The following is a 12,500-nucleotide window of genomic DNA, read 5'->3' as shown; positions in this document are numbered from 1 at the left end:
TAACATTATCTCTGAATGCTAGGAAGGAGTCTTGCCTAGCCTTGGAAGGACCCGTCCTACCAAGAAAGCATCCTTGACTTTGAGAAACAGCCATTGTCTCTGACAGGGTCAGTTGGGAAATGTAGTCCTTGTCTGATGAAAGCTGGTGGGAACTCTGTGTTTCAGGGACATCGTCCTGCAGAGCACCCCCACAGAGAACCCCTCCGCTCCCAGTAACCTGTACATCCTGACCGGCCATGAGAGCAGCTACTGAGGGGCAGGACACAGCCACCAGGGGGCGCACTGTGGCCAAAAGCTCAACCCCCCTCACACAGTCCACCCAGAATGGAGCAGAACTGTGACTGGGGCTGTGTAGATTTAACAAAACACACACACACACTCACACACACTCACACACACTCACTCGCACACACACACTCACACACACTCAGACACACTCACTCGCACACACACACTCACACACACACACACTCACTCAGACACACACAAACACTCAGACACACACAAACACTCACTCACACTCACTCAGACACAAACACACACACACTCACTCAGACACACACAAACACTCACTCACACACACTCAGACACACTCACTCGCACACACACACTCACACACACACACACACACACACACTCACTCACTCAGACACACACAAACACACACACACACACTCACTCAGACACACACACACACACACACACACACACTCACTCAGACACACACAAACACTCACTCACACTCACTCAGACACACACACACACACACACACACTCACTCAGACACACTCACACAAACAGAGGGGGGTGTGCACACCTGTCCAGGTACAGACGATGTAGATGAGCCCACTCACTGTGGAGTGAGACGGAGCTCGGACGCCTCAGCAGGCTGGGCTGGGCTCTCAGAGAGATGGGACTCTGAATGCAGTGGATGGAGTCAATGAAGTTCAAGTGCTCATCGCACGCGCAGTAGAACTGTCCTGTTTGTGGGCCATTTCACTGAGAAGTGATCTTCACATGTTTTTATGTCCTTCTAAATGAGTCATCCATTACAAGCAGTTTCAGGCCACCAGAGGAAAGCAATAAAAGTCTGAGACTGAGCTGAGTCTGAGCTGAGACTGAGCTGAGTCTGAGCTGAGTCTGAGCTGAGACTGAGCTGAGATTGAGCTGAGATTGAGCTGAGACTGAGCTGAGACTGAGCTGAGACTGAGCTGAGTCTGAGCTGAGACTGAGCTGAGTCTGAGCTGAGACTGAGCTGAGTCTAAACTGAGTCTGAGCTGAGACTGAGCTGAGACTGAGCTGAGATTGAGCTGAGACTGAGCTGAGACTGAGCTGAGTCTGAGCTGAGACTGAGCTGAGATTGATCTGAGACTGAGCTGAGACTGAGCTGAGACTGAGCTGAGACTGAGCTGAGATTGAGCTGAGACTGAGCTGAGACTGAGCTGAGACTGAGCTGAGACTGAGCTGAGTCTGAGCTGAGTCTGAGCTGAGTCTGAGCTGAGACTGAGCTGAGATTGAGCTGAGACTGAGCTGAGTCTGAGCTGAGACTGAGCTGAGATTGAGCTGAGATTGAGCTGAGTCTGAGCTGAGTCTGAGCTGAGAGTGAGCTGAGTCTGAGCTGAGACTGAGCTGAGAAGCACAACACAATCCTTACAATCCTTAAAAACATGTTAGTCTATGAAGATCATACCACCTTATCATATCACATCCTTGTGTTAATTTTGTCTACAAAATATATCATATTTAATATCAATGTTCATGCAATCAGTGATTATTTTCCTTTCATAACAAATCAAATGAACTGAGAAAACACCTATCCACATACGTTTATCCTGTGCGTTTCACAGAGCAGAGTGCGTTTCACAGAGCAGAGTGTGTTTCACAGAGCAGAGTGCGTTTCACAGAGCAGAGTGTGTTTCACAGAGCAGAGTGCGTTTCACAGAGCAGAGTGTGTTTCACAGAGCAGAGTGCGTTTCACAGAGCAGAGTGTGTTTCACAGAGCAGCGGCAGAGTGCGTTTCACAGAGCAGAGTGCGTTTCACAGAGCAGAGTGTGTTTCACAGAGCAGCGGCAGAGTGCGTTTCACAGAGCAGAGTGCGTTTCACAGAGCAGAGTGTGTTTCACAGAACAGCGGCAGAGTGTGTTTCACAGAGCAGAGTGCGTTTCACAGAGCAGAGTGCGTTTCACAGAGCAGTGTGTGTTTCACAGAACAGTGTGTGTTTCACAGAGCAGAGTGCATTTCACAGAGCAGAGTGCGTTTCACAGAGCAGCGGCAGAGTGTGTTTCACAGAGCAGAGTGCGTTTCACAGAGCAGCGGCAGAGTGTGTTTCACAGAGCAGTGTGTGTTTCACAGAACAGAGTGCGTTTCACAGAGCAGCGGCAGAGTGCGTTTCACAGAGCAGTGTGCATTTCACAGAGCAGAGTGCGTTTCACAGAGCAGAGTGCGTTTCACAGAGCAGAGTGCGTTTCACAGAGCAGAGTGTGTTTCACAGAGCAGAGTGTGTTTCACAGAACAGTGTGTGTTTCACAGAACAGAGTGTGTTTCACAGAACAGCGGCAGTGTGCATTTCACAGAGCAGAGTGCGTTTCACAGAGCAGAGTGCGTTTCACAGAGCAGAGTGCGTTTCACAGAGCAGAGTGTGTTTCACAGAGCAGAGTGTGTTTCACAGAACAGTGTGTGTTTCACAGAACAGAGTGCGTTTCACAGAGCAGCGGCAGAGTGCGTTTCACAGAGCAGCGGCAGAGTGCGTTTCACAGAGCAGAGTGTGTTTCACAGAGCAGCGGCAGAGTGCGTTTCACAGAGCAGAGTGTGTTTCACAGAGCAGAGTGTGTTTCACAGAGCAGAGTGTGTTTCACAGAGCAGAGTGCGTTTCACAGAGCAGCGGCAGAGTGTGTTTCACAGAGCAGTGTGCGTTTCACAGAACAGAGTGCGTTTCACAGAGCAGAGTGCGTTTCACAGAGCAGAGTGCGTTTCACAGAGCAGCGGCAGAGTGTGTTTCACAGAGCAGTGTGCGTTTCACAGAGCAGAGTGCGTTTCACAGAGCAGCGGCAGAGTGTGTTTCACAGAGCAGTGTGCGTTTCACAGAACAGCGGCAGAGTGTGTTTCACAGAGCAGAGTGTGTTTCACAGAGCAGTGTGCGTTTCACAGAACAGAGTGCGTTTCACAGAGCAGAGTGCGTTTCACAGAGCAGAGTGCGTTTCACAGAGCAGAGTGCGTTTCACAGAGCAGTGTGTGTTTCACAGAGCAGCGGCAGAGTGCGTTTCACAGAGCAGAGTGTGTTTCACAGAGCAGAGTGTGTTTCACAGAGCAGAGTGTGTTTCACAGAGCAGAGTGCGTTTCACAGAGCAGCGGCAGAGTGTGTTTCACAGAGCAGTGTGCGTTTCACAGAACAGAGTGCGTTTCACAGAGCAGAGTGCGTTTCACAGAGCAGAGTGCGTTTCACAGAGCAGAGTGCGTTTCACAGAGCAGAGTGCGTTTCACAGAGCAGCGGCAGAGTGTGTTTCACAGAGCAGTGTGCGTTTCACAGAGCAGAGTGCGTTTCACAGAGCAGCGGCAGAGTGTGTTTCACAGAGCAGTGTGCGTTTCACAGAACAGAGTGCGTTTCACAGAGCAGAGTGTGTTTCACAGAGCAGTGTGCGTTTCACAGAACAGAGTGCGTTTCACAGAGCAGAGTGCGTTTCACAGAGCAGAGTGCGTTTCACAGAGCAGAGTGCGTTTCACAGAGCAGTGTGTGTTTCACAGAACAGCGGCAGAGTGCGTTTCACAGAGCAGAGTGCGTTTCACAGAACAGAGTGCGTTTCACAGAGCAGAGTGTGTTTCACAGAGCAGTGTGCGTTTCACAGAGCAGTGTGCGTTTCACAGAACAGAGTGCGTTTCACAGAGCAGTGTGCGTTTCACAGAGCAGAGTGCGTTTCACAGAGCAGAGTGCGTTTCACAGAGCAGAGTGCGTTTCACAGAGCAGTGTGCGTTTCACAGAGCAGAGTGCGTTTCACAGAGCAGAGTGTGTTTCACAGAGCAGTGTGTGTTTCACAGAGCAGAGTGTGTTTCACAGAGCAGTGTGCGTTTCACAGAGCAGAGTGCGTTTCACAGAGCAGCGGCAGACTGTGTTTCACAGAGCAGAGTGCGTTTCACAGAACAGAGTGTGTTTCACAGAGCAGTGTGTGTTTCACAGAGCAGACTGTGTTTCACAGAGCAGAGTGCGTTTCACAGAGCAGAGTGTGTTTCACAGAGCAGAGTGTGTTTCACAGAGCAGAGTGCGTTTCACAGAGCAGAGTGTGTTTCACAGAGCAGAGTGCGTTTCACAGAGCAGAGTGCGTTTCACAGAGCAGAGTGCGTTTCACAGAGCAGAGTGCGTTTCACAGAGCAGTGTGCGTTTCACAGAGCAGAGTGTGTTTCACAGAGCAGAGTGTGTTTCACAGAACAGAGTGTGTTTCACAGAGCAGTGTGTGTTTCACAGAACAGAGTGCGTTTCACAGAGCAGAGTGCGTTTCACAGAGCAGAGTGCGTTTCACAGAGCAGTGTGTGTTTCACAGAGCAGAGTGCGTTTCACAGAGCAGTGTGTGTTTCACAGAGCAGTGTGTGTTTCACAGAGCAGTGTGCGTTTCACAGAGCAGAGTGCGTTTCACAGAGCAGTGTGTGTTTCACAGAGCAGTGTGCGTTTCACAGAACAGCGGCAGAGTGTGTTTCACAGAGCAGAGTGTGTTTCACAGAGCAGACTGTGTTTCACAGAGCAGTGTGCGTTTCACAGAACAGAGTGTGTTTCACAGAGCAGAGTGTGTTTCACAGAACAGCGGCAGAGTGCGTTTCACAGAGCAGAGTGCGTTTCACAGAGCAGAGTGTGTTTCACAGAGCAGAGTGTGTTTCACAGAGCAGCGGCAGAGTGCGTTTCACAGAGCAGTGTGCATTTCACAGAGCAGAGTGCGTTTCACAGAGCAGTGTGCATTTCACAGAGCAGAGTGCGTTTCACAGAACAGCGGCAGAGTGCGTTTCACAGAGCAGCGGCAGAGTTCGTTTCACAGAACAGAGTGTGTTTCACAGAGCAGAGTGCGTTTCACAGAGCAGAGTTCGTTTCACAGAGCAGAGTGTGTTTCACAGAACAGAGTGTGTTTCACAGAGCAGAGTGCGTTTCACAGAGCAGAGTGCGTTTCACAGAGCAGAGTGTGTTTCACAGAGCAGTGTGTGTTTCACAGAGCAGAGTGTGTTTCACAGAGCAGACTGTGTTTCACAGAGCAGTGTGTGTTTCACAGAGCAGCGGCAGAGTGTGTTTCACAGAGCAGCGGCAGAGTGCGTTTCACAGAGCAGAGTGTGTTTCACAGAGCAGAGTGTGTTTCACAGAGCAGCGGCAGAGTGCGTTTCACAGAGCAGCGGCAGAGTGCGTTTCACAGAGCAGAGTGCGTTTCACAGAGCAGAGTGTGTTTCACAGAGCAGAGTGCGTTTCACAGAGCAGAGTGTGTTTCACAGAGCAGAGTGCGTTTCACAGAGCAGTGTGTGTTTCACAGAGCAGAGTGCGTTTCACAGAGCAGAGTGCGTTTCACAGAACAGAGTGCGTTTCACAGAGCAGTGTGTGTTTCACAGAGCAGAGTGCGTTTCACAGAGCAAAACAAACTGACAATTCCATGACATTAACTTAATTTTAAAAGGTACCTACATACTTATTGAGTGCAGACAAGTGAACAAAAATGACCATCACTTCAATTAGACCTGATTGAACGTTGCCCTGCCCCCTAATTAAACACTCACACTCAAGCCTATATAAACCTAACAAGGCTGGAGCATGGTCACAGAAGATGAAGCTGAAATTGACATTGACATAAATATGACTTTCCCAATGTCTGATGGAATATGCAGCAAAAATATTGTGGGTTTTCAGGAAAAAAAGAGTGTCCCAATAATTTTGGACCACAGTGTATACAACATGAAATGTTTATATATTTACATTTATTTCATTTGGCAGATGCTTTTATCCAAAGCGACTTACATAGATTACAGTTCTTTATAATGTTATCCATTTATACAGCTGAATATTTACTGAGGCAATTGTGAGTTAACCTTACCCAAGGCTACAGCAGCGTCCCAGTGGGGATTGAACCAGCAACCTTTCAGTTACGAGGTCTGCGCCTTAACCACTATGCTACACTGCCGCCACTGTATGTATAAAAGCGTCTCCCAAATGAATAAATGTAAATGAATATTGTGACATGGTGGAAGGCAGGCCACTGAGAGGGGTTGGTGTGTATGATAAATATAATATGCAGCCAGATGCAAATATGGTCCTCAGAGTGATCACCCAAAAAATATCTCCCCTGGAGCCATGCTGTCAGATGCAGGCTCTGCCCAGCTCTCTGGGCTGCTAAGCTGCTCACCAGAGACATAGGATGGATCAGCCAGCGATGGCTGCTTCACACAGGTAGGGGCCGCACTGCTGATGTTAAGAGAGACCTACCCTTCCCCTTTCAGTGCTGTGAGATGCGTAACAGGCTCCGGGTGAGAGTGAGTTATTGTTGTGAGGTGCGTAACAGGCTCCGGGTGAGAGTGAGTGATTGTTGTGAGGTGCGTAACAGGCTCCGGGTGAGAGTGAGTTATTGTTGTGAGGTGTGTAACAGGCTCCGGGTGAGAGTGAGTTATTGTTGTGAGGTGTGTAACAGGCTCCGGGTGAGAGTGAGTTATTGTTGTGAGGTGTGTAACAGGCTCCGGGTGAGAGTGAGTTATTGTTGTGAGGTGTGTAACAGGCTCCGGGTGAGAGTGAGTTATTGTTGTGAGGTGTGTAACAGGCTCCGGGTGAGAGTGAGTTATTGTTGTGAGGTGCGTAACAGGCTCCGGGTGAGAGTGAGTGATTGTTGTGAGGTGTGTAACAGGCTCAGGGTGAGAGTGAGTTATTGTTGTGAGGTGCGTAACAGGCTCCGGGTGAGAGTGAGTGATTGTTGTGAGGTGCGTAACAGGCTCCGGGTGAGAGTGAGTTATTGTTGTGAGGTGTGTAACAGGCTCCGGGTGAGAGTGAGTTATTGTTGTGAGGTGCGTAACAGGCTCCGGGTGAGAGTGAGTGATTGTTGTGAGGTGTGTAACAGGCTCAGGGTGAGAGTGAGTGATTGTTGCATGTTGCTTCCTGCTACAGCACAGCGATGGTCATAATGGTGACATTCAGAAGGCTGCTCACCTGTGGAGGCGGAACAGGGGCGGGGCTCAGAGGAACACAAGGCTATTGTCTGCACACCTGGCTGTCCTGCCAGACGAGTTTCAGCAAGGCGACCGAGTGACTCACGTCCTCGGCTTCCCTGCACAATGCCCACGTCATGGAGGTGCTGACACTCTTTCTCACAATTTTACATACCCGGTGACAGACGGTGCAGTTGGCCTTGAACACATTCTCTCCCACGCATTCCAGCCATAGTCATTTTCCCATTCCCTTCTGTATTTTTGTAATCTTTTCTTTTTTGCCGGCCGGCTGTGCTCGGAGGTTGCCGTTATTAAATCTGGCGCCTCACGACCAATGAGAAGCGCATTCTCTGTTTGGGTAGCGGAACAGCCAGGCTGAGGGACGCAGCAGGGTTTCCTTCTACCTCATACACATCGCCCTGTCTTCATAGTCCAACCTGTAATATTTCTCTCCCATAGTTTTGCACTGAATTGATTCACGAAAATACGAAACAAAGCGCGTCCCGTATCAGTTCAACACGGAACACGTCTTTTAGTTTCCAATTATGGGATGATTCCGTATTTTATGGGACGGCTACGAAACAGCACGGACGTGCAGCGCGGTCATGTCCCCGGCACAGCACCCACCCACACACGCCCATTTCGATTCTGATTTGGCGCTAATCCAGCCTGAACTCTCATACTTTCGATTACTGAATTAGAGAAAAGCACGGCTGTAATCCGTCATAAGAGCGGGTGGTTTAGTGAAAATTGTCTTTTTTACTTCCGGAGCTTGGCACAGCGGCGCGCTCGATGCTGCGGGGGTCCTGGAGAGGGATACTCGCCCTAATCTTCAGCATCTGGGCGTCGGGGGCAGATGGGGCAGGTAACTGTTACGATAATACGAGGTGTCTGCATTTTTACGCCCTAAAACTGTGGAGCATCCCGAACATAGATTAGAGAGGCACTGCAACTTTTGAAACTGAACAGAAAACGAACATTTTCATGAACGAACGTGTCTTTTGGATGATTTTTGGTTCATTGAGTTTGTTAATATATGTTTTTAGTATATATGTACTACAATGTTGATCAGAAGAGCTGGTTAAAAGACTTAGTTGCGATAGAACAGTTCAGAGAATTTTACACATCTTCGGCCAGTCTGTTGTGTTTAACCAGTGTAGCTTCTACTGCCAGACGGTGCGTTACTATTATTAGTTGGCTAATGGCATAAATATGCTTTTAATAAGCTTGGCCTGAAGGGGGGGTCGGGGGGTGGTTGTATGAAAGCTCCGTAAGGTTACTGGCCAACTTTAATTACAAACACTTGGTTAGCCTGGAAGTTTGTTTGCTAGCTGACAAAGGCAGGTCAGCTTGCTTGTGACTGAATATTTTTAGCGATGGGTAGCTAACCATTACTCTGGTTAGCTGTCTAGTTACATCATTTCCTTGTCATGCTGTTGATGATATTGGTAGTTGATAGGTTTTAATGTGAAATCTTTTTTTCTTTTTCTTTTTTTTTTTAGCCCGTTTAGGAAGCTGTATATTGAAAACAATGAAGCATTATTGAATGTTGTAGTTGGTCAGAAGCAGGCTGGTATGTCAGACATCCGTGTTTGGTAAATGTCACACCCGCTGTTCATAAATCGTGATAAATACAGCAGCACTTCAGACGTTCGTTACACTGAAAGATCTGAAATACATTTTACACTTTTAATTCGACAGTCTAAAGATGGGGAGAGGAGGGGGAAAGGCAGGCAGAACAGGAAGCGGACAGTATTTAGGAGGGTAAAATTTTGAGTTTATGTGACTTTATTCTGTAGTATCACACATTTGTCTGCATACTCAGAAAAGTAGCAAGGGAGTGAATGCACTATTTCTCTAATTTCTCTTGTGAAATAAGTGCTATTTATATTTTTTCTTTCCATCGGTCAGATGATCACCTCGCGCATTCCTCGCAAACATCCCTTATGATTCGTTGTTTGCACTTGGTCAGTATTAACAGCAAACAGTTCATGTGTTTCTCAGATGTAATGTAAATGTAATATAAAATACAGGGTTCATGTTCAGCTTCTTTACTGTGTTGAGAAAACGCTGCCTGTGTGAAACAGATCCCAACCTGGCAAAATTCAGTCCAAATATCTAAGGTGAATTATTTTTAAAAAGGCTGGATCTGAAAACAAATCAGCATTTGGGTTTAACACTGACCCACTGAGCCGAGCCGCGACTGAGAATTCCTCCTCCACCGGAACCGTGAGAAGGAAAACGGCAAACCTGGCCGCAGGGCAGCGCTGACGGGCGGCGTGGGAAAGAAGCCATTGAGCAACACCGATGGAGGAGTCAGGACTTATTTGGAAATATGAATGAGGAAGGAAGTGAAACAGTCAGCCGTAGTGCTGTTATGTACAACCACATATGCGTGACAAAGACTTGATTTATTTACATTTACATTTACATGTATTCATTTGGCAGACGCTTTTATCTCAAGCGACTTACAAGTGAGGCAGACAGAACACAAGCAAAAACCATGACCAGGTTTCAATAGTGGGCCAGACAAGGTACAGGCTAGCAGGCAGGGACACGAGTGCATGACACCGTAATTCATTTATTTCCAGATGGCGGAAACCAGCAAATAGCGTTTTCCGTTGTCAACATCAGTTTAAATACATATAATTATGCTAAAAATGTACAATTAGCTCTGAAAAACATTCAAACAGTTGTCCGTTTTCTGAAACAAACGTCTTACAAGAAAAGTTTATTTCAGCCAGCCGCATCGTTTGTATTCAGCGGTAAACAGGATGCGGGGTTTCTCATGATTACACACATCCTGAAGGACTGTGCAATTTCATAAAGAATTCGCTCAGATTTTAACCAGATGAAGGGAAATTATTGAAATATATGTTGTTCACAATGGAAGCCATAAAGCTTGGTGGCTGTATTTTATTATGTAGGGCTAAATAGCTGTTCTGATAGATCAGCATACTCAGATTGGCTCTACACCCTGCACTCTTCCTGCATCTGGCTGCTGGAATGGATACTCTGCCTCTCACCTTCATCTGATGGTAACTTTACAATAATACACATTTTTGGATTTTATAATGAGTCAGAAGAACTGATTCATTAAAATGATTTGTAGTATATAGATGCAATTGCATCATAGTAGTATTCAGCTGTAAAAACAGCAATATAAAACTGCTACAATGAGCCCGCTCCTTTGAAAGCCACCCCTCACATGTGACGTGTTTCACTGCTGTGCAGGAGATTCACGGTCCGATGCTGCTCTACTGCCTGGCCAGGTGACTGTTCCACACCTGCTCTGCGTATATTTGCTGGATAAACGTTTGATCCCCAGAGTTCCAGAAATGAGCCATTTCCTGGCCTTGAGACCGTGTGAGGACTGTATGTGTGTAGAACAAGGAGTAGAGGAGCAGGAGGAGCAGAGGAGTAGAGGAGCAGGAGGAGCAGAGGAGCAGGGGGGGGCAGGAGGAGTAAAGGAGCAGGAGGAGCAGGGGGAGCTGGAGGAGCAGAGGAGTAGAGGAGCAGAGGAGCAGGGGGAGCTGGAGGAGTAGAGGAGCAGGAGGAGCAGGGGGAGCTGGAGGAGTAGAGGAGCAGGAGGAGCAGGAGGAGTAGAAGAACAGGAGGAGGAAGAAGCCTGCCTGCTCTCTGAGGGCCTCACCCACACACCGCGGCACACGGGCATGCAGGAACCTGCTTTACCTCTACACCGGTGCCAAGTTCTCCAGCACTATGTGTGCAGGTCCCAGCATGGACTCAGTTATTCCCAGCGGGATGTTAATGAGGGGTGATGGCTGTGCTGTCTGAGCGCTGGCACGGCGTGTGCAGACCTTGCTGTGCATGAGGCGTGACACTGCTGTGACCTCCCGACTGCTTGGTCACACCGGCACTGTGAGAACGGGACACTGACACGCTTTGTTTGCACAGACCTGCTTCCTGCGCCGACGGGTGTGGCTCTCAGGTGGGTGGATGACTTCTGCGTAAACCTCACCTGGAACCCCCCTGCTGGGTTGGATATGGTCAGCTGTGTTGTCACCTACCTGGTGGAGAAACAGGTTGGGCAGGTGAGTTTGTGTCGTTGCTATGGTTTCTGCAGGGGTTTAAAGATGATGTGAGAAGGCAGGACCACTGGGCTGTGCACAGGACAAAGCTCTGCTCTGTGCTGGAGCCTCTGTGCAGCAGCAGGGCTTCAGCTCCTCACACGGCCTGAGAATGAGCCGCGGGGTTTCAGCTCCTCACACGGCCTGAGAATGAGCCGCGGGGTTTCAGCTCCTCACACGGCCTGAGAATGAGCAGCGGGGTTTCAGCTCCTCACACGGCCTGAGAATGAGCAGCGGGGTTTCAGCTCCTCACACGGCCTGAGAATGAGCAGCGGGGTTTCAGCTCCTCACACGGCCTGAGAATGAGCAGCGGGGTTTCAGCTCCTCACACGGCCTGAGAATGAGCAGGGAGCTTCAGCTCCTCACACGGCCTGAGAATGAGCAGGGAGCTTCAGCTCCTCACACGGCCTGAGAGTGAGCAGGGAGCTTCAGCTCCTGAGCAGCGGGCAGAGACTCAGAGGCTGCAGGCCCGGGCACTGCAGGGTAGATGCTGGGTTATCTAAGCTCGTTGCCTGGGTGAATCACAGGGAAGAATCTGAGAGGTCTTCTGTCTGAAATGTAGCTGCTTCACATCACTCAGTCTGGTTACCTCAGGGGGGTCACATGGGGTTATCAAATAATTCCTAGGTTTTTCTTTGCATTTACTTCAAAACTTCAGTATGAAAGCCTTGGATTCTCGCTGGGCCCTGCCTGAGCTGGACACTTACAGTAATACACAAGCATGTCCTTAAAAATTGAAATAACCTACTAAATAAACATCCCTAAATACTGACAAACCCTACTAAATAAGCATCCTTAAATATTGAAATTTTCCTACATAAGCATGTCCTTAAATACTGAAAGTTCCTATTAAATAAACATGTTTTTAAATACTGAAATTCCCAACTTAATTTAAGTCCAAGTGGTCTCGATTTAACCAGATTTTTAAAATAAAACTTAATGAAGAAAACATGTGCACATCCTATTTTTTCTGATCCTGGACATGAAGTAATCTAGCACATGACCAAGCAGTCCACTCTGCTGCTGCACATAGCACAATGTTCCAGCTCAAGATGGATCTTTGTCAGTGTGCAGTCATATGGATCTGTGTTTATGAAACTCCTTACATTTTCCATTGCAGAATTCCACGCTTGTTATACGAAAAGATCTGTTTTATGACACTTGTGAGCTGGACCGGAGGAGGGAGGTGAATTTCACAGTGAAGACCCGCTGCGGATCGCAACAGGACAGCCAGGCCGCCTGGCTCAGCCTCCCTCC

The 12,500-nt window shown here is 48.4% G+C and overlaps 2 protein-coding genes across 4 annotated transcripts in view; both read left to right on the top strand.

Moving 5' to 3' along the window:
* Window positions 1–397, top strand: part of map4k6 (mitogen-activated protein kinase kinase kinase kinase 6) — a 22,418-nt gene extending 22,021 nt beyond the window's left edge. For both annotated transcript variants that reach the window (XM_036524882.1, XM_036524881.1), the window contains one exon: window positions 166–397. In XM_036524882.1, the coding sequence (XP_036380775.1) occupies window positions 166–253 (88 nt within the window). In that variant the 3' untranslated portion in view covers window positions 254–397. The remainder of the gene's footprint in view (window positions 1–165) is intronic.
* A 7,227-nt stretch (window positions 398–7,624) lies between these two features.
* The window catches only part of LOC118775415 (interleukin-13 receptor subunit alpha-2-like), a 10,440-nt gene continuing 5,564 nt past the window's right edge, over window positions 7,625–12,500 (top strand). For both annotated transcript variants that reach the window (XM_036525323.1, XM_036525322.1), the window contains exons 1-3: window positions 7,625–8,017; window positions 11,071–11,207; window positions 12,364–12,500. The exon at window positions 12,364–12,500 is cut by the window's right edge and continues 5 nt beyond it. In XM_036525323.1, the coding sequence (XP_036381216.1) occupies window positions 7,945–8,017; window positions 11,071–11,207; window positions 12,364–12,500 (347 nt within the window). In that variant the 5' untranslated portion in view covers window positions 7,625–7,944. The remainder of the gene's footprint in view (window positions 8,018–11,070; window positions 11,208–12,363) is intronic.

This window comes from Megalops cyprinoides, chromosome 3 (genome assembly GCF_013368585.1).
Source record: "Megalops cyprinoides isolate fMegCyp1 chromosome 3, fMegCyp1.pri, whole genome shotgun sequence".
Lineage (NCBI taxonomy): Eukaryota > Metazoa > Chordata > Actinopteri > Elopiformes > Megalopidae > Megalops > Megalops cyprinoides.
This window is presented reverse-complemented; position numbering and strand designations above follow the sequence as displayed.